We start from the raw sequence: 24,519 nt of genomic DNA, 5'->3' as shown, positions 1-24,519 counted from the left end.
GGGAGAGGTCACCCCGCACAGATCATCACCACCTCCCCAACCACCAGCACCCCCAGGCACTTGCATTTGACCTTGAGATGCCCTAAGCAGACTTTTGGTAGAGTTGGGAGGAAGGAGGTATGTGTGTGTTCTGCTCAGTCCCTGCTGTGGATTTACCAAGAGATCCCATTTGACTAGGGCTGTTAAAATCAGTCTGCTGTCCCTCATAGTTGGACAACCCTGCTACTGCTGATGAGGAAGAAATTAGTAAATTAGACACCACCTCTGTGCCCAGAGAAGTCAGCCATGCAAATGCCCCCTGGTGGCATTTCACTTAACAAATAAGCTTTGAGCTTTTAGTATGTTCTAGGCCCTGTATTTGCTTCAGAGACAAACACTGCAAAAAATTTCATAGAAGACGAGTTTTCCCAGTGGACCTATTTCCATAATGTGGGTTAAGCAGCACTTTTTCCTGAATTAGACAGTAAGACACGGAGCCAAGAAGACTCAACATCGCACCACTGAACACACTTTGGCAGGGGCATCTGGTTTCTGGCAAAGGCATTAGAGGAAGAAGACGTTTCTTGGGAGTGGCCAAACACTTTGGCACTGACATTAAAAGACAAAAGCATGAAAGATAAAAGAAGCCCCAGGCTAGGGTGTGGTCAGTAAGAAGTCAAACAGGATGACAGCCTCTGGATCAACCGAGGTGCAGAATAGTTTTGTACCCTCCACAGAAGGGTCCTCTCCCACCTCCGTCCCAGTACCTTTCACCACAGAGAAAGGAAAAGTTTTATTCCAGTGAGTTGAAATCTTAAGGTTTGAAGTTTTACCACACAATGGATAAAAGAGCTTCCCCTGTAATGCAAGCCACTTTAGGAAATTAAATTATCAACAAACATGAGTGGCAGAACAGAATAAAACATTGGGTCTAGTGTTGGACAAACCTGTTCCATCATTTTTCAGATGTGTGGCCTTGGACAAGTGATATTTTTCAACTTTGGTATCCCTGTTTGCGTAAAGAACTGTAATACTCGTTGTGGTAGAGGCTCCTAAAGATGACCACCATCAATCCCTTCTCTCCCGGTCTATGGCTCCAGCCATAAAAAGCCATCTCTTTTTTCTGCTTGAATCCAAACTGGCCCTAAGATTTCCTTTGACCAATAAATGAGGCAGAAGTGACATATACAACTTTCTAGGTTGTATTCTAAGAGATCTGCAGCTTCTGGTTTTATACATATGCAATGCTCCTTCTTGAAAGCCATGTGGAGAACCATGTACAGAGAACTGTACAGCCTCCAGCGGAGCTCTTGACTGATACCCAATCATGTGAGTGAGTCTTCTTGGACGTTTCAGCCTAGCTCAGCCACCAGATGACTGCAGCCCAGCAAACAACACACAAAGCAGAAGAGCTGTCCAGCTAGGTCCAATCCAGATTTATTAAAAACAAAGTCTCACAGGACATGAAAATCAGTCTATGCAGTCCATCACAACAGGCTGAAGAAAAACCACATGATCATATCAGTAGATGCACAAAAAGCACTGGAAAAAAAATGCAATATCCATTTAGGACTTAAAACTCCAAGCAAACTAGAACTAAGAGAGGACCCTTCTTAACTGGGTAAAGAAATTTACAAAAACCTACTAACATCATACTTAATGGTGAGTAGCTAGAAGCTTTCCTGCTCAGATCAGGAAAAAGGTAAGGCTGTTCCTTCTCACCACTGTACTGGAAATCTTGCTAATGCAATAAGGAGAAGAACATGAAATAGAAGGTAAGCAGAATGTCAAGAAGAAATAAAATTGTCTTTGTATGCAGTTAACATGATTGTCTATCTAGAAAAAACAAAGAATCCACCTAAAAACTTCTGGAACTAATAAGCAATTGTAACACAGTTGTAGGATTCAAGGTTAATATACAAAAGTCAATCACTTTACTATATATCAGCAATGAACAAAATCTGAAATTAAAAACAGCACCCTCAAAAATGTGATATTTAAGTAACAAAATATGTGTCTTAGATGAGGAAAATAACAAAACTCTGACAAATGAAGTCAAATAACAAAATAAATAGAGATATATGTATTGCATGCTCATGGGTAGAAAGACTCAATACTGTCTAGGTGTCTGTTCTGCCATACTTGACCTACATATAGCCAATGCAATCCAAATCAAAATTCTAGCAAGTTATTTTGTAGATACCAGCAAACTTGGTGTCTTCTTGGTACAGATTCTAAAGTTTACACAGAGAGGCAAAAGACTTAGAATATACAACATGATATTGAAAGAGAAAAATAAAATTGAATGACCAATAGAATCCAACCTCAAGACTTTACTATAAAGCTATGATACGCAAGACAGTTTGGTATTGGTAAAAGAACAAAGAGATCCACGCAACAGAATAGACTGCCCAGAAACAGACCCACATAAGTCTGCTCAGCCAGTCTTTGTGACAAATGAGCCAAGGTAATACAATGGAGTGTCTCTTCAGCAAGTGGTGCTGGAACAAATGAACATCCACGTACAAAAAAGAATCCAGACACACACAAGTGGGTATCACAAACGGATAGCATAGATCTAAATGTAAAACACAAAATTACAAGCACCTAAAGGATAGTATCAGAGTATGCAATGACTTTTTAGATAAAACACCATAGATACACTTTTTAGATACAACACCATAATCCATGAAAGGAAAACTTGGTAAGTTGGGCTCATTAAAGTTAAAAACTTTTGCTCTGTGAAAGACACAGTCAAGGGAATGAGAAGATAAGCCACAGACTGGGAGAAAATACCTGCAAAAGAGATATCTGATAAAGGATTATTATCTAAAAGATATTAAAAAACTGCTGAAAATCAACAATAAGAAAATGAACAATTTGATTTTAAGATGGGTAGAAGTCCTGACCTGACAGCTCACCAAAGGACTATACAGAAGCATATGAAGATATGCTCCACAGTACACATCGTCAGGAAAATGCAAATTAAAACAATCATGAGATATCACTACACACACACCACAATGGCCGAAATCTAAAACATTAACAACACCAAATGCTTACAAGGATGTGGAACAACAGGAACCCGTTTTTGGTGAGAATGCAAAATGATATATAGCTACTTTGAAAGAAAACTGGCAGTTTCTTATAAAAAATAAACATACTCTTAACGTACAATTCAGCCACTGCTCCTCGGTATTTACCCAAAGGGAGTAATGGGTGTTGTAATGTCCATACAAACACCTTCATACGGATTTAACAGCAGCTTTATTCAGAACTGCCAAAATTAGGAGGCCACAAGATGCCTTTAAATCAGTGAATGAGTATTCAGACAATGGAATATTGTTCATCAACTATACTCAGACAATGGAATACTGTTCATCACTAAAAAGAAATAAGCTCTCAAGCTGTGAAAAGTCAAGGAGGAACTTAAATGCATATTAAGTGAAAGACACAATTTCAGATTCCAACTATATGATGTTTTGAAATAGGTCAAATTGGGGAATTCCCTGGCAGGCCAGTGGTTAAGACTTTGCAGGGGACCCAGGTTCTGATCCCTGGTCAGGGAACTAGGATCCCGCAAGCTGCATGGTGTGGCAAAAAAAAAAAATGTTTTTTTTTTTTAATGAAAATAGGTGAAACTATGAAGATGGTAAAAGGATAAGTGGTTGCCAGTGGTTAAAGAGGAGGGAGGGATGAACAGACAGAGCACAGAAGATTTTTAGGGCAGTGAAACTCCTCTGTATATTATTGATATAATGATGCAAACACGTAACTTACATTTCTCAAAATTCACAGAATGAATAACACCAAGAATGAACCCTGCAGTAAACTATAGACTTCGGGCGATAATGATATATCAACGCAGGTTGTTACCTGTAACAAATCTGGTGCAGGACACTGGTAGTTAGGGGGGCTGTGCTTGTCTGGGACACCAAGTCCGTAGAAGCTCTGTGTATTTCCTGCCCAATTTTGCTGTGAACCTAAAACTGCTCTAAAAAAACAGTCTATTTAAAAGGGGAAAAAACCTCACAGAATAGTGAGTGATAGCAAACGGCGGTGGTTGTTTTAAATCACAAAGCTTCAGGGCGATCTGTTATGTAACAACAGATAACAAAGACACCCCATTTATGGAGAAGCCTGATGACTAACTGCTAACACCCATTCTTTCTTTCCTCTTCTATAATAGAATCCTTCAGTTCCACTGGGGGGCGGGGGGAGGGGGGAAATGGCCTCCCAACCAAAGATTACATTTACTAGCTTCCCTCACAGTTGATGTGTCCACAGAGCTGGGATCTAGGGAACAGTACCTGGATGAACACGATAAAGGGAAATTTCAGGGTTATGCTCTGGAAAAGAGGATCGGTCCTCCCCATCCCTTCCATGCTTCCTGCTGGGAAAAGAAGTGAAGATGGCATTTGAGCTGGAGCAGCCACCTCATGTCATGAGAGAGGAACCATATGTCAAGGACAGCAGGGGAACGTGGCAGAAGGAGCCAAGGTCGTGGGTGCTCTCCAGACACTGTACCATCCCTGACTACAGTCATTGCAGAGGCTGTGTTTCTGCAGCCAAGCCCGTCTCCCAAGTAATACACCACATCTCAGGGCCACCCTAAAGATGGAATAAGACAGGTACAGAATGAACCTAACAGGGTGCCTGACACAGAGCAGGTGAGCTCTGTGAATGTGGGCCCTGAGAGCTGAGAGCCTCCAGCAGAGGAATGCAGCTATTCGGATGGCCTTGACCCAACCATCTTCATCTACTTTCAACAGCCAGTCTCTGCGACCAAGCCCACAGCTCTGAGCGGGACACGTGTACAATGGGAGCGAGGCTGATCCCGCCGATGCAAACCAATCCCAGGGATCCATGTGGAGGCAGACACCCAGAGCTCAGCACTGCCAACCATGCTGCCCCAAACCCACCTTTGCCATTTTCAGTAAGCACAATTACTTTCAGCAAACTCTCCTACCTTCAAGATAAAGTCCAGACTCCTTAGCGAAAGGAGAAGGAAATGGTGACCCACTCCAGTATTCTTGCCTAGAAAAATCCCATGGACAGAGGAGCCTGGTGGGCTGCTGTCCATAGGGTCACAGAGTTGGACACAACTGAAGTGACTTAGCCTGCATGCATGCATTGGAGAAGGAAATGGCAACCCACTCCAGGATTCTTGCCTGGAGAATCCCAGGGACAGAGGAGCCTGATGGGCTGCCATCTATGGGGTCGCAGAGAGTTGGACATGACTGAAGTGACTTAGCAGCAGCAGCAGCCTCAGCCAAAGGAATACACAGAGTCCTTCACAACCTATCCCCACTCCTTGATCTAAGCTCAACCCTTGGCGCCCCCCTCCAAGCACCAGCGGAGTTCCCAGGTCATGCTGTGTTTCCTCACACCCCAGCGGCATGGCACACATTTGTCCGTTTGCCTGCAAACCCACCTCTGTCCACAGAGCCTCTGCCCTCTTCTCTCCTTGGCTGACTTCTATTCTTCCTTAAGACAAGGCTCACCATCACCTCTAGGAAACTGTCCTTGGCTATGGAAGAGACCACTCGTGGACCCGTTAAAATTCTCTCTTCCGTTCCTCCCCAGTATGGAAAGTTTTATGTAGCACACGGCCACTGAGTGAACCATAGTATTTCCCAGCCGACTAGCTGGGGCCACGGGAATTGGCACTGGTCAACTGGTGTGAGCAGAAGTGACATGGCGATGTTTATTCCAAGATGCCCTTAAAGGAAAGGAGGGTCCGTCCCTTTCCAAGGGCTTGCTAACAGTTCCTCTTCAACATGTGCACAAAAGCACGGCAGACAGCAGGACAAGAAGAGGAAGGTGGTCCGGGCCTCTGACACCGTGGGCAGCCTCCACGTGGCCGAGAGGACTAGTGGCGAGGGAGAAATTTAAGAGGTTACTACTACTTATCAATGCAAAGCACCTCCACGGCTTTCAGTGGCCACTGAACCAAACCTTCCTGCTTCAGAGGACCAGCCACGGGATCATCTAGAAGATCCAAGATTACGGTGGAAATCTCCACTGACTCAGGTCATCAATTCAAACTGTCCACGACAAGGGGAAAGCAAAGCAGAGCTCAAGCCACCCTGCGCCCATGAGGCCGTCTTCCTGAACCTTCCACCTCTGAGCACTTCCGCCTCCACCTTGCTTTCCTGACACAAATTTAGAAAAATTGGGACCTTACCTCTGGAGACTTTGTAGACTTCATAGAAAGAATAGAAGTGGAAGCCTATGGAAGCTAACAGGTACAAGGACAGTTCCCACCAGGGCAGCATTGCTCCTGTGACAAAGGGTCCTGCGGCCCACGCTGAGAGTTTCTAGGAAGAGAAACAGAAATAAAACCATAAGCCAAAAACGTACAGTAGAGGACAACGCCTCGTCACCATCGCCAGCTAGTTCCCTTGTTCCCCCAGGGACCATCACTTAAGACACAACCCTCCTCCCAGTGACACCTCCTGTGCCACGACCTCACCCACCTGGTCACATCTCACACACACACACCCCCCACACACACATACACACATCACACACACACACACATCATACATACACATACACATCACACACACATCACACATACACATCACACATACACATCACACACAAACACATCACACAAACACACATCACACACATACACGTTACACACACAATCACACACACATACCATACACACACGTATCACACACATCATACATATCACACACACACCACACACATACACATACATAACACACATCACTCACACACATATCACACACATATCACATACACATCACGCACATCACATACACACACATCACACACACCACACACACATGCATACCACACACACATCATACACATATCACACATATACATGCACACATCACACACATACAAACACATATCACACACATATACATACACATATCACACACCCATCACACACACACATCACACACACACATATCACACACACGTATCACACACACGTATCACACATACACATCTCACACATACACACATCACACTCAAACACATCACACACCACACACACATCACACACATCACACCCACACATCACACACATACACACACATCACACACACACACATCAAACACATATCTCACACACACATCACACACATACACATATTACACACTCACATCACACACATACACACACATCACTCACACACATCATACACACACATCACAAACATCACACACCTATCACACGCACATACACACAAATCACACACACACATATCACGTACGCATCACACACACATCACTCATACCACACACACATATCACACACACACATCATACACATATCACACATCCACACGCACACATCACACACATACAAACACATATCACACACATATCATACACACACATATCACACATACACATCTCACACACATATCACACATACACATCTCACACATACACACACATCACACTCAAACACATCACACACTGCACACACATCACACACATCACACTCAAACACATCACACACTGCACACACATCACACACATCACACCCACACATCACACACATACACACACATCACACACACACATCAAACACATATCTCACACACACACATCACACACATACACATATTACACACTCACATCACACACATACACACACATCACTCACACACATCACAAACATCACACACCTATCACACGACATACACACAAATCACACACACACATCATGTACACATCACACACACACATCACAAACATCACACACCTATCACATGCACATACACACAAATCACACACACACATCATGTACACATCACACACACATCACATACCACACACACACATATCACACACATATCACACACACATCACACACACATCACACACACATATCATACATACATCACACACACATCACAGACACACATACATCACACACTCACACACATCACACACATACACACACACATCACACACACCACACACACATCACACACACCACACCACACACACGCACACACACCCTGCCTGCCCAGGGTGGGCAGGTCTTTCCCTTGAGCCCACGCCGCCCGCCTGCCTCCAGCACAGTGTACACCAGCCACGTCTGTCCTCACTCCTGCCACACCCGTCTCCCCGCAGAGCGGACCTTTAGAGAGCAGGGAGCACGATGTGAGTCCACAGAACCCAGCACGGGCACCAAGCGCAGCAGGACGGGACCACCACAGGCTCCAGGAATAGCGGATTACTGTGCAAAAGCCTGAAGAGAAGGGAGCCCCAAGGGACTTCCCTGGGGGTTCAGTGGCCAGGACTCCATGCTCAGAGCACCGGATTCCACACGCTGCAGCTAAGAGTTCACACGCCGCAACTAAAGATCCTGCCGGCAGCCGAATAAATACATACATTAAAAAATTAAAAGCACAAACCATCTCCAAGCCTCCTCTAACCCAACAGTCTCATCCTCCTCGCTCTCCCCTTCCAATGCCATTCCACCGTGGTTTATAAGACTTGATTAACAAAACCACCGTGTCTTCCATCTTCCAGGTGCTTCTTAAAGGGAAGCTAACAGCACAATCCCACTGACAGGCTGTGAGCTGCCCACTCTGCACATGCAGTCTCCCTTCTTGCACAGGAACTGAAGTTTTATCTGGACACAAGGATGCTGAGCACATACAGTGTCTCCAAGGGTGGATATTGGAATAGTTCTGGCGCTGAGGCTGTGGTCATCCTCTTCCTGTTGGGTGGAGTTGGAACAGCCACCTTTAGACCAAGAGGGGAAAGCCGCAGAGAAAAGCAAGACAGAGGCGCCTCAGTTCCTGACCGCACGTACCACCCCGCCCACCCCACCCCACCCCCAAAACTGCCCTGGACCTCTTACATCTCTGGACTGTTACATGAAAGAGAAACGCATTCCCAGGTTGTTTAAGGCTGTGCCATTCTAAAGCTCTCTGTTACGGCAGCCATGTCTATACTCTTAATAAAGCAGGTAACAGGAAGTCCTAAAATTCTGCAAATTAAATGATCAGTTCCCAAATGACATAGAGTTAGCTAAATGTAAACCCCTCTATGGCCGTCATTGCTTTACTTAAACCTCTCACATATGTCAAAGTCAAATTAAAACAAGCGCAAAAAGTTAAGCCCCCAGCAAGCACGTCTAATACGTGACAGTAATGCCAAAACTTAGATCTCACCCGTGAGCTCATTGTATTTTCACAAGAGTTGGGTGAAGTATGTGGAGCAACGGAGGCAGGCATTTATAGATGATGAATGTGAACATGGTGAGGTCATTCAACCAGAAACAATGGTGCCAGGGCTCAAATCCAGGTTTTGAGACCCCTGGGCCCCCACCTCACCCCTCAGGGAAGGAGCCCCTTTAGTACCAGTTCACGGAGTTACTTGCCTTCAGAGTCTAGCTCAGAACCTACTACTCACAAACCCCTTTCTTCAGGGAATCAGAGCAAGAAGGGATATAAACTTTCCCTTTCATAAAATATGAGGTCAGAAATTAGTGGTCCTCCAACCAGACGGTCCCCTGGTAATTACCTACAAGTTGCTGAGACATGAGTTTCTCCCACAGAGCTCCTAGAAGACCCAGAATCCGCCACTAGTACTTCCACGGCCAATCTCTCTAAGCCCTGGAATTTCAACAACACCTTCGCAGGATCCCCTAGTACTTTTCAGAACCACTACCCTTTGTTTTCAGAGAAGGCGATGGCACCCCACTCCAGTACTCTTGCCTGGAAAATCCCATGGACGGAGGAGCCTGGTGGGCTGCAGTCCATGGGGTCGCAAAGAGTCGGACACCACTGAGCGACTTCACTTTGACTTTTCACTTTCATGCATTGGAGAAGGAAATGGCAACCCACTCCAGTGTTCTTGCCTGGAGAATTCCAGGGACAGAGGAGCCTGGTAGGCTGCCGTCTATGGGATCGCACAGAGTTGGACACGACTGAAATGACTTAACAACAACAACAACCCTTTATTTTTAAATACCTGGCATCTCCCAGAATATGTTAAGATTTCTTTGGGGGACTTTGTAGGATATAGTAATTTTCCATTTGCTGCTACTGCTGCTAAGTCGCTTCAGTCGTGTCCGACTCTGTGCGACCCCATAGACGGCAGCCCACCAGGCTCCACCGTCCCTGGGATTCTCCAGGCAAGAACACTGGAGTGGGTTGCCATTTCCTTCTCCAATGCATGAAAGTGAAAAGTGAAAGTGAAGTCGTTCAGTCGAGTCCGACTCTTTGCGACCCCATGAACTGCAGCCTACCAGGCTCCTGTGCCCATGGGATTTTCCAGGCAAGAGTACTGGAGTGGGGTGCCATTGCAATTTTCCATTTAGTGGTAAGAAAATTTTAACCTCTGGGCTTTTTTTTTAACTTTTTGTTTTGTCATCATGGAAAACGCAAGAGAGTTCCAGAAAAACATCTATTTCTGCTTTATTGACTATGCCAAAGCCTTTGACTGTGTGGATCACAATAAACTGTGGAAAATTCTGAAAGAGATGGGAATACCAGATCACCTGACCTGCCTCTTGAGAAACCTATATGCAGGTCAGGAAGCAACAGTTAGAACTGGACATGGAACAACAGACTGGTTCCAAATAGGAAAAGGAGTACGTCAGGGCTATATATTGTCACCCTGCTTATTTAACTTATATGCAGAATACATCATGAGAAACTCTGGGCTGGAAGAAGCACAAGCTGGAATCAAGATTGCCGGGAGAAATATCAATAACCTCAGATATGCAGATGACACCATCCTTATGGCAGAAAGTGAAGAGGAACTAAAGAGCCTCTTGATGAAAGTGAAAGAGGAGAGTGAAAAAGTTAGCCTAAAGCTCAACATTCAGAAAACGAAGATCATGGCATCTGGTTCCATCACTTCATGGCAAATAGATGGGGAAACAGTGGAAACAGTGTCACACTTTATTTTGGGGGGCTCCAAAATCACTGCAGATGGTGATTGCAGCCATGAAATTAAAAACCGCTTATTCCTTGGAAGGAAAATTATGACCAACCTAGATAGCATATTCAAAAGCAGAGACATTACTTTGTCAACAAAGGTCCATCTAGTCAAGGCTATGGTTTTTCCAGTAGTCACGTATGGATGTGAGAGTTGGACTGTGAAGAAAGCTGAGTGCTGAAGAATTGATGCTTTTGAACTGTGGTGTTGGAGAAGACTCTTGAGAGTCCCTTGGACTACAAGGAGATCCAACCAGTCCATTCTAAAGGAGATCAGTCCTGGGTGTTCTTTGGAAGGAATGATGCTAAAGCTGAAACTCCAGTACTGTGGCCACCTCATGAGAAGAATTGACTCCTTGGAAAAGACTCTGATGCTGGGAAGGATTGGGGGCAGGAGGAAAAGGGGATGACAGAGGATGAGATCAATGGACATGAGTTTGAGTGAACTCCGCGAGTTGGTGATGGACAGGGAGGCCTAGCGTGCTGCAATTCACGGGGTCGCAAAGAGTCAGACACGACTGAGCGACTGAACTGAATTGAACAGCTGATAAACAATATTATGATCGTTTCAGGTGAACAGCAAAGGGACTCAGCCATACATATACATGTATCCATTCTCCCCCCAAACCCCCATGCCATCCAGGATGCCACAGAACTTACCTTGCCAGAGCCCTGGGTTTCCTTCTGAATTGATGACCTCTAATTGACCTTCCATGGGGGGAGGGACTGAGCATCCCACCTGCTGCGGGGCCTTCTTCTGCCCATCAGCACCCCAAGAGCTCTCTCCAATGTCTCATCCTCCTCCTGTCCCCACATCCAGCCCAAGGCCACCCCAGACAGCAACAACGTGTCCTTGGGGGCCTCTGGAGAGCTTTCTGCACAGTGTCTCTTCTCACCATCTCTTTTCTTAGCCCCAAGAGGAATTATATGCAGTACTCACTCTTCTTGCCTCACCATTCACAATCCCAGGAATGTAACCTCAAAACACCACCACCACACATGCACCCACTTGTCCTTAACAGATCTTTCTTCCTTAATAATTCTTTTCAACTCTTGTCCACTTATCTCAGGAAGATTGCTCTCTCCAGTGCTCTCCCCATCTCCGTTCATTTCAGCTGTGCAGAGAGCCAATCAGGGTAGACATGTTTTAAGGGATTTAATGACACAACAGTATCAAAGAAAAGAAAGCTGCACCTTTGGAAATATAACTAGAAATTTTTTTTTTTAATGTCCAAACTCATAAATGTTCCTAAAGACTCAGAAAATTCTCAAGTTTCTAATGTTTCAATCTTCTAAATACAATTACGCTCTTCTTTAGGCACAAGCTACCACAATGAAATTAAAGAAATCCTTACTCAAATGTGTAAGTGATGCCTTTTTTCTGTTTTTCATGCATAGATTCAGGGCTGCAGCAACATTATCAGTTAAGTGCGCATCCATGCAACAGCCTGGACTTCCCCTGTGGTTCACACGGTAAAGAATCCACCTGCAATGCAGGAGACCCAGGTTCAATCCAGGAAGATTTCATGGAGAAGAAGGGAATGGCAACCTACTCCAGTATTCTTGCCTGGAGAATTCCATGGACAGAGGAGCCTGGCAGGCTACAGTCCACGAGGTTGCAAAGAATCAGACATGACTGAGTGACTTAACACTCACACATTCAATACCCTAGAAACTCATCACCATTTACATCATGATTTCTATAGGAAACAGCCAACCTACAACAACACAGCCTGTTTTAAAGTAGGAATCTACCTGATCAATCTATATAAAGGAGGTTACATTACTGATGTGAGAGCTAAGGAGGGTTACAGGGAGATCTGATGGTAAAGACGTGTCTGAGAACACTTCCACTTCAGAGGGAATACTGGTCAGGATGATAAGAAAAAATGTGGGTAGTTTAGGAGCCAAGTGGCAAAGGGTCTTAAACATATATGACTTTTAATTTTTGTGTGAAGCTTCAGGAAGACCTTTGACATGGTGGTAGCATCAAGAGGCAGGGAGGTCAGCGATTCAGGCCCTTGGTAGGAAGTGGAGAGAAAGTTCTAGAACCATGCAACACAGTAGGAAAAATCAAGTTGCACATGGCACCAAACTAGTCCAGGAGGCAGTGGGGTGGAGGGGGAATAAGGGACCTAAAACAGCATCTCCAAAGCTGTTAAGACTATATTGTCCCAAAGTTGGTGTTACTGATGAGAGTAGGGAACTGGCACAAAGTGAAGACTAAGAGAGAAAATGCATTTAAGATTAGGCCTTGGAAGAAAACCACGGCAAAGGTTTTCCTGGGATTAAAGGAAAGAAGTCAGACTGGATGAACAAGATTTCTCTACCTTGTATTGGGTATAAGAGCCCCAGGCTGAGTAGTTCCAAAAAGTACTATATTTATCTGGGAACTATAGAACTCATGGGGCCCACATAATAAAACCTTAGCTGGAAAATGGCAAGGCTTCCTCCACGAAGAGAAGGTTTTCTATACTGAAGCAATGTACCTTTGCTTTCACGTTGTAATTTAACACTCCACCTGCTTTCAAAGATGCCATCCACTCTCATTCCCACCAGGAGGACTAACAGTTAGCTCTTTTTTCAGGGATCAGAGTCCTGCTCAGAGAAAAGACACAATCTGCCCAAGGATCCAGAGAAGCCAGCAAAGGAGAAAAAAACAGAACCTAAATTCTCAACGCCCACTCTCTTAGGCAGAAATCCTGTTCCTTACTCTTGGCAGAAAAGGACAGTTCACTGTGCCAAAGCCTGAAGTGTACATGCACACAACTTCTGTAAGATGCTTTTCCCCAGCGATTTCCAACATCTTTTCAAAAGTCCTTTATCTTTACTGTTGCTAAGTACAACAAATGGATTCCAACACTTCCTCTTTAAATTCTTTCCTGCTCCTCACCCTTGGTATTTAGCACTAAATGGGGTCTAAATAGCACCTGGGCTTCCATGGTGGCTCAAACAGCAAAGAATCCACCTGCAATTCAAGAGACCTGGATTCGATCCCTGGGTCAGGAACATCCCCTGGAGAAGGGACTGGCAACCCATTCCAGTGTTCTTGCCAGGAGAATTCCACGGACACAGGAGCCAAATATTCCCATGCACCAGATGACTTTAAAACAGCAACCTCAACATGAAGCTAACAATCTCCAGCACCATCACCATCACTATGCCCAACTAACTAAACTGAAATATTTCTCTACTGAGTTTGCTGCTGCTGCTAAGTCGCTTCAGTCGTGTCCGACTCTGTGGGACCCCACAGACGGCAGCCCACCAGGCTACCCCGTCCCTGGGATTCTCCAAGCAAGAACACTGGAGTGGGTTGCCATTTCCTTCTCCAATGCATGAAAGTGAAAAGTCAAAGTGAAGTTGCTCAGTCGTGCCAGACTCTTAGCGACCCCATGGACTGCAGCCTACCAGGCTCCTCCATCCATGGGATTTTCCAGGCAAGAGTACTGGAGTAGGGTGCCATTGCCTTGTCCGCTACTGAGTTTACCCAGAGTTAAGTAACAGCTGTACTCTAATACTGACTCATTGGGAAAGACCATGATGCCAGGAAAGACTGAAGGCAGGAGGAGAAGAGGACGACAGAGGATGAGATGGTTGGATGGCATCCCTGACTTGATGACATGAGTTTGAGCAAGCTCCGGGAGTTGGTGATGGACAGGGAAGCCTGGCGTGCTGCAGTCCATGGGGTCACAAAGAGTCGGACACGACTGAGCGACGGAACTAAAATGTACTCTAATAAGTAGTATTGACAGATTACCTTCTCTGATAAAGCACTTTAAAAGTATTCTTTCACTTCATCTCCATAACAGCTCTGAGCTTGGTACTTCTGGTACCCTCATTAACACAAAAGACCACCAAAGCCCAGAAGGATCAAGAAATCTCCCCAAATCACACAAATCTAAGGAGCAGAGCTTAGATTCATACTCACCAAGTCTAATTTCAGAGCCTTCCTTCACCCACCTCCCTATTGTTCAAGTTCACCCGATTCATTTTTTTCAACATCTACGATGAAATCAATTCATCAGGAAAGCTAGAAGATAACACAAGCTATACACATGCAAAAGAATTTAAAGTTACGTATAGTATAGATACTCCCCAGGAAGAAAATCAACTAGATGTAATCCAAATACACAGGAAACATCTAACTCACACATTTCTTAAGAGATTTACTGAAGAAGACGAACTAAACCAAACTAATTTACCTCGGATATGAGGGGAAAGTCAGCAGTTATATAGAGATAAGGGTTGAGTAAACTTGAAATAGTTCCACATTTAGGAACAAATGAGCACTCTGGAAACCACAAAGTAATAAAGCAAAAGAAACTCATGCCCACTGAAATGACAAAGGCATTACAGAAAAGAAAATGCCATAGCAGAGCAATATTCTAGCACATTTGGAAAAAAATGTTAGGAGACTTTTACTCTTTTCCAGGTCCAACTTGTTGAAACAGAGACCTATTTTGCAGAATATAAATCACATGACTTCTGCCAGAAAAATCAAGCCCAGATTCATGGTGTCTTCTCACAGTACAGTGTTCTCCCAACCTTGCTTAAGAGTCTCATTCTTCTACCCACATCCTTCTAAAGAGAAACACTTTCCTAAACCCAGAAAGGCTTCACCAATACATTGGAATGATCAGCTGTGATTGGAGAGGTCCACGGGGCTGGGCAAAAGTCTAATTACTGAATATTTAAAAATACGTTATCACGACATCCAAATATGCACCAAAATATTATGTATCAGCTATGTGTCACTGTGCAATAAATCACTCCAAAACACAGAAGCTTAAAATAACAAGCTGTATTCTCTCCTGTGATTCTGGGGGGTGGCAATCTGGGCAATGCTTCTGCAGATCTCACCTGGCATCAACTCACACGACTGTCACTGCCCTGGCTCAAGGCAGCTGGGGGGGACAATGACCTCACCCACACGACTGGCACTTGGTGCCAGCCGTCACCTAGACGCCTCACTTCTCCTCCACGTGGGCATGTGTCCTCTAGGAGGCTGGCCTTCATAGCACGGTGGCTCCAGGGTCTTAAAAGACAAAAGCAAGAGGGGCAAGGTCTCTTAAGGACCAGGCTCCAGAATTCACAGAACGTTTTATGGTCAAAAGCTCAGTCCAGACTCAAGGGGGAAGAGGGAACAGCTTCCACCTCTTTACTGGAGGAGTGTGTATATGTGAAGCCGCTTCAGTTGTGTCCCACTCTTTGCGACCCCATGGACTGTAGCCCACCAGGGTCCTCTGTCCATGGGATTCTCCAGGCAAGGATACTGGACTGGGCTGCCATGTCCTCCTCCAGGGGATCTTCTCCACCCAGGGACTGACCCACGTCTCTTGTCTGCTGCACAGGCAGGCAGGTTCTTTAGCGCCAGCTGGGAGTATCTTAAAAAGGGGCAGAGACATGGCTTACCTCACCAGGATGTTAGAATTGCTAATAAGTAAACTCTGGAGAGGCAGTGGGAAAACTACATCTCACTGGAGATCTTTATTAAGTAAAATGTCATAAAGGCTGAGAGAGACATATATTTTAAAGAATTACCTTTCCAAACCAATTTCAAAATCAGTACTGTCGCCTGGTCTGATGGAGCCAGTTTGGGAATTTCTTTTGTTGGGTTGGCCAATATGTTTGTTCGGGTTTTTCCATAAGATGGTACAAAAAGCCCAAATAAACTTTTTGGCCAACTCAGTACAATACCCTACCTGACCATGTCCAGTAACACTGCAAAGCAGGGAAACTATTTCAAAGAAGTTCTTATTGTTAGCTCTTTTTTTCTTAAACTGAGTCAAAATCTGCCCCTCCATTTCTCAGAAGCACTCTGCTACTAGACTTACTGTACCTGGAGAAACTAAAAGCACAGAGGCAGGATAGTGTGATAGTTTAAAGCATGGCTCTGGAGTCAGAACGCCAAAGGCTGAATCCCAGCTTTGCTACTTTCTAGCTGTGTGACCTAGTACAAGTTGCATGACCTCTCTGTGCTTCAATGCCCTTACTTATAAAATGGAGATGGTAACTATCTTCTGAGAGTTGCCATGACGACTAAATGCGTTTACAAAGAGATAGAACATTACATTGACCATAGTAGGCTCTAAAATGCTTATTTTTGTTGTCTTTAGTATTATTCCCACTATTATTAAGTATACTGAAAGAATAGTTCATTATTCTTGCCAATCATACTCATAAATACTGAAAGATAATTAATGCTATCCGCTCTACCCCAAGCCCTCTTCCAGGACAAACCCCCAGGCTGCCTTCAATCATTTCTTCCATGGCTGGGTTCCCAGACCCTTTATCAGCTGTCAGTTGTCTCTTTACAGTACAGGTACCTGGAGCTGAACACAAAATTCCAGGTGTGCAGAGCCAGAGTAGGACAAGACCATCATTTCTCCTCTTGGGAAACTAGACTTCAAACAGTGAAAACTGGGACTCATTCCTTCATTCGACAAACATCAATGAGCTCCTACAGAGAATCAGGAACTGTGCTATTTGTGAAGACAAAATAGAAAGATTCTATCTGGAAGATCTGCCAGATATGGCTCCCCTAGAAAAATGTCCATGCCCTAATTCCCGAACATGTAAATATGTTACCTTACATGGCAAATTGACTCTGCAGATGTGATTCAGTTAAAAATGTCAAGATGGGGACATTATCCCTGATAATTGACATGGGCCTGATGTAAGCACAGAGTCCTGCTAAGAGGGAAGAAGGCAGGTCAGGGACAGACAGGAGAGAGGATGATGGAAGCAGAGGTCAGAGGGATACACTCTGAAGATGGAGGAAGGGGCCAAGAATAAAAGAATGTAAGCGACAGAGAACATTAGCAAAGAAAAAAAGACGCCTCCCCCTCGCCCCCCCTCCCCCGCCCCACCACACAGAGTCTCTAGAAGGAACACTACCCCGACAACCCAGTTTGGACTTCTGATCTCCAAAACTATAAAATAACCAATTTCTGCTGTTTTAAGCCACTAAGTTTATGATAATTCGTTACAGAAACAATAGGAAACTAATATGCCACCCCTATCCTCAATTAGTTCATGGTCAAGTGGGAGGAAAGTACTTCATTAAAAGGGTTTATATAAAATATCAGAATATTTTAATCTAATTGTTATAAACTAAAAACTTAAGCTGCAAGAAAATGAAACCTGAAAACAAAATTTTGTATTCAGTTCTCAACTTAGCATTTTTCAGCTTCCATCTCACACTGCTGTCAATCTTAATATCCAACATAACTCTAAGTCCTTTTATATGAACTGCCCTTGAGCCAGATCTCTGCTGTTAAAGATTGGAAGAAAAGCAGGCAGATGCATAAGCCCCTAGTTCAGAAAAGTTACTGATGTGATATTGTATCCCTTCCCTGGAAAATTCTCAACCTATTTGAAGCCTTTTTGATCACCAGAATCATGCTCACCACATCTTACACTCCCCAGATTAGGGGCAGCTGAATGAATCAAAAATTTTAATAATATATTTTAAGTGAATTTTGTATTAAAGTATGCTTAATTTTTTTTTTTAAAGTATAAGGCTTTCAAAAAAGCAAACTCATTCCAGTAATTACTACTTAGATAAAAAACGGAATTCCCTCTCTGTCCTTTCACTTCCACTAAAGATGACCACTAGCACGACTCCTAACACCCTAGTTTATTTAGTTTTGCCCATTTTTGAACTTCCCCCAAAAAAAGGGATTCACAAAGCACTAACTCTTGCTGTGTCCACCTCTTTTCAGTTCTACCTTTGCAAGGCTCACCCACGTTGTGTGTTAAGGAGATTTGTTCATTCTCATTACTGTGGCGAATTCCATTGCATAAGCAATTTGCTTACACTTTTGTCCATTCTACTACTGATGAACACGTGAGCTGTTTCCGACTTCAAGCTATTAGGAATAATACTGCTCCGCACATACTATTACATGTCTTTCGGTGCAAATGTATCTGCCTTACTGTTCAGAGTTTATCAAGAACAGAGTAGTTCAGTCACAGGAGATGCATCTGCCCAGTTTTAGTAATGATACTGCAATACTGCAAAACAATTTCCAAAACAGTTATACTAACTTCCATACCCATCAACCATCATGTATAAAAGGTCCAGTTTTCCATATTCTACCCAGTACTCAGCATTGACAGGGTTTTGTGTTTTTTAGCCATTCCGGTGAGTATAGAGTGATATCCCATTATAGTTTTAATTTGTATTTCCCTAATTACTAATGCACTCCAGTGTTCTTGCCTGGAGAATCCCAGGGACGGCAGAGCCTGGTGGGCTGCTGTCTATGGGGTCGCACAGAGTTGGACAGGACTGAAGCGACTTAGCAGCAGCAGCAATTACTAATGAGGTTAATACCTTTTTCATATTTATTGTGTATCTGAAAATCCTTTTTGGGAAGTGACCTGCCCATTTTTCTGCTGGGCTATCTTTTTCTCAATGATTTGTGAAAAACTGTTTCTACATTCTGGGTATGAGTCCTTTACTGGATATAGCCCTTACAAATACCTTCACCCATCACGCAAGTTGCCTTTTCTCTCTACGGAATCTTGCCATGAACAGTAGTTCTTACCAATATTTTCTTCTATAATTAGCACTTTTTGTATCCTATTCAATAAACCTTGTCATAAAGGTGTTCTACTTTGCTTTCTTCCAGAAGCTTTTTTGTTTCAGATCTCCCACTTAGCCATATGACATATCGATTAATTTTTGTATACAGGGTGAGGTAGATGATCAAAATTCACCTTGTCCATTTGGATATCCAATTGGCCCAGGAACACTGACTGAAAAGACTGTCCTTTCTCTAGAGCACTGCAGAGCCACTTCTGTTATAAATCAAGAGATCTCAGATATGTGAGCCTGTTTATGGATTCTCTACCCGGTTCCATGGTCTATCTGGCATTGTATCCACACCACACTGACAAACTACATACTCATCCAGCAGCTTAAATCTTCCAACTTTGCTCCTTTACTAAGATCGTCTAGAATTTCCATATATATTTTAAAATTAGCTTATTGGCTATTTTTGAAAAAAATCTGTTGGGATTTCAATTGGGCTTATAATGAATCCACAGAGTTATCTGTGGAGCAGTGATTTACCATCTATTATTTTAAGTGTTTTAAATCTCTTAATGTTTTAGCTTACAAAGAATTTTTATCACAAATGGGTGAATTTTATTAAGTAGTTTTTCTCCTTTATTCTGTGGCTAAATTACAATTATTGATATTCTAATGTTAGACAAAGTTTACATTCCCGGAGTAAATCCAACTTGGTCACGGCTCCAGTTCAGTTCAGTCGCTCAGTCGTGTCCGACTCTTTGCAACCCCATGAATCGCAGCACGCCAGGCCTCCCTGTCCATCACCAACTCCCGGAATTCACCCAAACTCATGTCCATCGAGTTGGTGGTACCATCCAGCCATCTCATCCTGTCGTCCCCTTCTCCTCCTGCCCCCAACCCCTCCCAGCATCAGAGCCTTTTCCAATGAGTTAACTCTTCGCATGAGGTGGCCAAAGTACTGGAGTCTCAGCTTTATCATCAGTCCTTCCAATGAACACCCAGGACTGATCTCCTTCAGAATGGACTGGTTGGATCTCCTTGCAGTCCAAGGGACTCTCAAGAATCTTCTCCAGCACCACAGTTCAAAAGCATCAATTCTTCGGCGCTCAGCTTTCTTCACAGTCCAACTCTCACATCCATACATGACTACTGGAAAAACCATAGCCTTGTCTAGACGGACCTTTGTTGGCAAAGTAATGTCTCTGCTTTTGAATATGCTATCTAGGTTGGTCATAACTTTCCTTCCAAGGAGTAAGCATCTTTTAATTTCATGGCTGCAGTCACCATCTGCAGTGATTTTGGAGCCCCCCAAAAATAAAGTTTGACTGTTTCCCCATCTATTTGCCATGAAGTGATGGGACCAAATGCCATGATCTTAGTTTTCTGAATGTTGAGCTTTAGGCTAACTTTTTCACTCTCCTCTTTCACTTTCATCAAGAGGCTCTTTAGTTCACCTCTTCACTTTCTGCCATAAGGGTGGTGTCATCTGCATATCTGAGGTTATTGATATTTCTCCCGGCAATCTTGATTCCAGCTTGTGCTTCTTCCAGCCCAGCGTTTCTCATGATGTCCTCTGCATATAGGTTAAATAAGCAGGGTCCCATAAATACAGGTATAGGTCACTAGATCTGGTTTACCAATACTTCCTTTTAGGGCTTTTGTGTCTTTTCCATGAGAGTCTGGCCTAGAGTTTCTTGTAACCTCCTTATCAAGCTTTAGTAACAAGTCTATGCTGGCCTCATAAAAGCAGTCAGGGAGTATTTCTTCTTTTTTATTTTTTTAAATGTTTGTGATGTTGCACTAGTGAGGCCATCTGGGCCTGGAAATTCTACTCTGAAAAGGTTTTTAAATACAAATTTAATTTCTTTACAGATATGGAACTACACAAATTTTCTAGTTCTTGTGTCTTATGAGGTATTTTATTCAAAAAACCTGTCCATGTCACCTGAATATTTAAATGTACTACCATCAAATTGTTGACAATAACATCTGAAGATTTAAAACATCTGTAGGACATGTAGTGATAACTCCCTTCTTTCCTGACACTGGTAACACCATACATCATTGGAGGGAAGGAAAGAAGGGAAGATAGTCATGCTTTAGATAACAAAACCACTATTGTGGGAATATTCTCCAGCAGAATTATGCAGAGCAAGACCAGCGCAGATGGAGCAGATAAACAATCCAGCAATTCTCTTTCAACAGCTTTGACCATCAAAACAGCTGTGAACCTGAGGGAAAGGAGACAGGAACTGAAGGAGAAGGAAACAAACTGTAATGCTATAGGGTGGCCAGCAAGACAGTGCAGGAAGAAAACCGCCAAGCCAGAATTGTAACCTAGACACCCAGCCCTCTATCCACAAGGTGTTCATGGCCTCCTAAATTCCACCCATGAACTTCAATGCCTTTTCTCATACATCTTTATTTTCACGAACCTCTGAAATTCAGGAATGCATTGGATTATATACGCAGAGAGCAAGAGCATTTCCAGTGACTCTGTCACCAGTGAGAGTCACAGATTCTGTCATGCCACAGTGCAGCTGTTGCAAATACTGCAAAATATCATTTACATAGGCATCACTGCTTTGAAATCCTGAGACCTTGTCTGATACAGCACTGAGTTTTGATACTTAATGGATTGATTTTTTTAAAGAAATACATTATATGTGGGGGTTTTGTACTACTTTGATTGCTGTTTCAATAGAATTTGTAACTATGTATTTTTAAACGCCTTTTAAAAATTGGCTTCCCCAGACTTGAAAGAAGTCCATGGCAACAAAGAAAAAGGGTAAAGCACCGGACAAGGCATCAAGGATCTCACCCATGCCAGGGAGCTCCCAGGCAACAGTTAAGGAGCGCCCCCCTCGGCTAGGCCCTGCCCTGGAAGGAGCCCAGATGAGTAAGGTTCACCCTGGCTGAAAGCATTAGTCGCTCAGTCTTCTGTCCACCTCTTTGTGACCCCATGGACTGTAGCCTGCCAGGCTCCTCTGCCCATGGAATTCTCCAGGCAAGAATACTGGAGTGAGTTGCCATTTCCTTCTCCGGGGAAGAGAGGAGACCCCACCCATGGATCAAACCTGGACCTCCAGGATTGCAGGTGGATCCTTTACTGTCTGAGCCACCAGAGAAGCCCATCACCCTGGCCAGTTCCTGACATTACCTAGAGTTAACACCAACATAGAGCCACCCACAAAAATGACTGCTATCTCCAGAGACCTGACCTTCACCCTTAGTCTATATAACCTACTTCCCAAGAAGGGGCAAAATAAACAATAAATAAAGCATAGGCTTTGATCCAGAAAGAGAAGTGCAAACCCTGACCCCAACACCTACTCCCTGTGGCTCTGGCATCTCCTCTAAGCCTTTCTTTGTTCTGCTGTGACGAGGGTTAATACTATCCTTCCCGGTTACTGCAAGATTTAGAAATACTGGATTTAAAGCACCTAACAAGCACATCATCCCAGTTACTATTAGTTAAATCTTTCAGGTCAGAGCTCAGATCCAACACTTAATGACAATTACGGTCTGTCACTGAACAAGAGGGAAAAAAAAATACAGAAAAGATGGACCATGAACACCGGAAGGAAAAAAAAATCATACTTATTCTTCAAAGTCCAGTATAAAGCCCCCTCCTCAGGAAAGCTTTCCCCCTCCTCTCCTAGTGTTCCCACAGCATTTACCACGGGGCAGTAAACACCTAGCTCTGCGAATGAATGAAGGAGGAACACAAAACAGTAAGGACAGAAACAATAAGTTTCACCCCATATGATACAAACTACCCGGGGTGCCAACTCAATGGCCTGACCGCCCTGATCCAAGAGCCACGAACCAATCAAGCGGTACATTTCTTAACGCCAATGCCATCCATCCTAGTACGTCTCCCGCCCGCTTTGGTAGAAACTGCGGGGAGGAGGGCCTTCCCACGTAAAGACTGATGCCACCTAAAGGTCAGGCGTAAAAGAAAAGAGGGAAACTTGAGTCCGGAGAGTAGAAAGCAAGAAGTCTCTAACTTTGGGGGGGTGAGGGGGAGCGTTGTCCCTGGAGCCGCAGCAAGTCAGGCTGGCGCATTTCTAAGACCGCCAAGGGGTTCAGCGTCCACACTTCCCGCAACAATGCCAACTTGGGACGAGGCCAGGGAGAGGGGGCGCTGGCAGGGGCGCGCACGGACTCGGCCGGCCACTGATCCGGGCGCACGGCCACTGTCGCCGCCGCCGCCGCCGCCTTTGTCTCCAGCGCGGGAGCCGGCGCGTCCTCTGCCCCGCCTCCGGGCGCGCACGTAGGCACGGGAATGGGAAACGGAAAGCGTCTGGTGCGTTTCTTTTTGTCTTCCAACCTTAAGCAAAAAGTCAACACCTAACTTCCCGAGGACTCTCTACGGTCACCAGCTACCAACCTCCGGGCCGCGCCGGGCGGCGGCGATGTTCCCACGCGCCCCAAGCTCCCCCACAACCCTCGGCACCTCCGAGTCGGCGGCGGCGGCGGCGGGCTTCGCGGGAAGCCGCCCTCTTCCCCGCGAGCGGCGGTTGGAGGCCCAGCCCCGCGCGCGTCCTCGGAGCACGTCCCCGCCCTCGGGCCGGCGCGCGCCGCTCCGGGCTGCCGGGCTCGCGAGCGGGTGGTGCCCGCTGGGAACTGTGGCCAGCAGGCCGCGCGGCTGGAGCGGACCAGTGGGAAGGCGGCCCGCCCCTCCGCACCGGGAGCGCCCGGAGCCGGCCCACTGGGGTCCAGCCCCAGCTCGCCCGCGGGCCCGGGTGCCTGCGCTTAGCAGCGCGCAGATCTCTCCACCCCTGTTTGTTAATAGCAGACACCGATCTCTGCACCCCTCGTTAATTGCAGGCACCGATCGCTCCTCCACCTCTGTTTATAATTGCAGGCACCGATCGCTGCACCTCGTCTGTTAATTGCAGGCCTGCGGCTGCCAGCAGATTTAAGAACGGAAGTCACCTGAAATCCGACTTTAGCGGTCCCCACGGACGTTTTGCAGGCTAAAAGAGGTAGCTTGGTGGGGTGGAAAGAAGGCGGGCTTTGCTGCTCAGGCGGCTTCTAGAACTT

The 24,519-nt window shown here is 44.9% G+C and overlaps 1 protein-coding gene across 46 annotated transcripts in view; it reads right to left on the bottom strand.

Moving 5' to 3' along the window:
* HHAT (hedgehog acyltransferase) overlaps window positions 1-24,001 on the bottom strand; it is a 354,661-nt gene extending 330,660 nt beyond the window's left edge. For 39 of the 46 annotated variants that reach the window (XR_015143023.1, XR_015143031.1, XR_015143029.1 and 36 more), the window contains exons 1-2: window positions 23,864-24,001; window positions 6,167-6,299 (exon numbers count right to left, since the gene is read on the bottom strand). Coding sequence is in view for 18 of the 46 variants with exons in the window: in XM_086343254.1 (XP_086199380.1) it covers window positions 6,167-6,257 (91 nt within the window). In the remaining 28 variants the exon portion in view is untranslated. Of the gene's footprint in view, window positions 1-6,166; window positions 6,300-8,119; window positions 8,348-8,644; window positions 8,731-23,863 lie in introns of all 46 variants that reach the window. The other 7 variants (XR_015143028.1, XR_015143021.1, XR_015143035.1 and 4 more) reach the window with 2 other exon arrangements.
* Window positions 24,002-24,519: the final 518 nt, after the last annotated feature.

The sequence above is a fragment of the Bos grunniens genome, chromosome 16 (genome assembly GCF_055505025.1).
Source record: "Bos grunniens cultivar Pamir isolate PY7600 chromosome 16, Bosgru_T2T1.0, whole genome shotgun sequence".
NCBI classification, from domain to species: Eukaryota; Metazoa; Chordata; class Mammalia; order Artiodactyla; family Bovidae; genus Bos; species Bos grunniens.
Note: the sequence above shows the minus strand (reverse complement) of the source record. Positions and strands in the feature narration are given on the sequence as shown.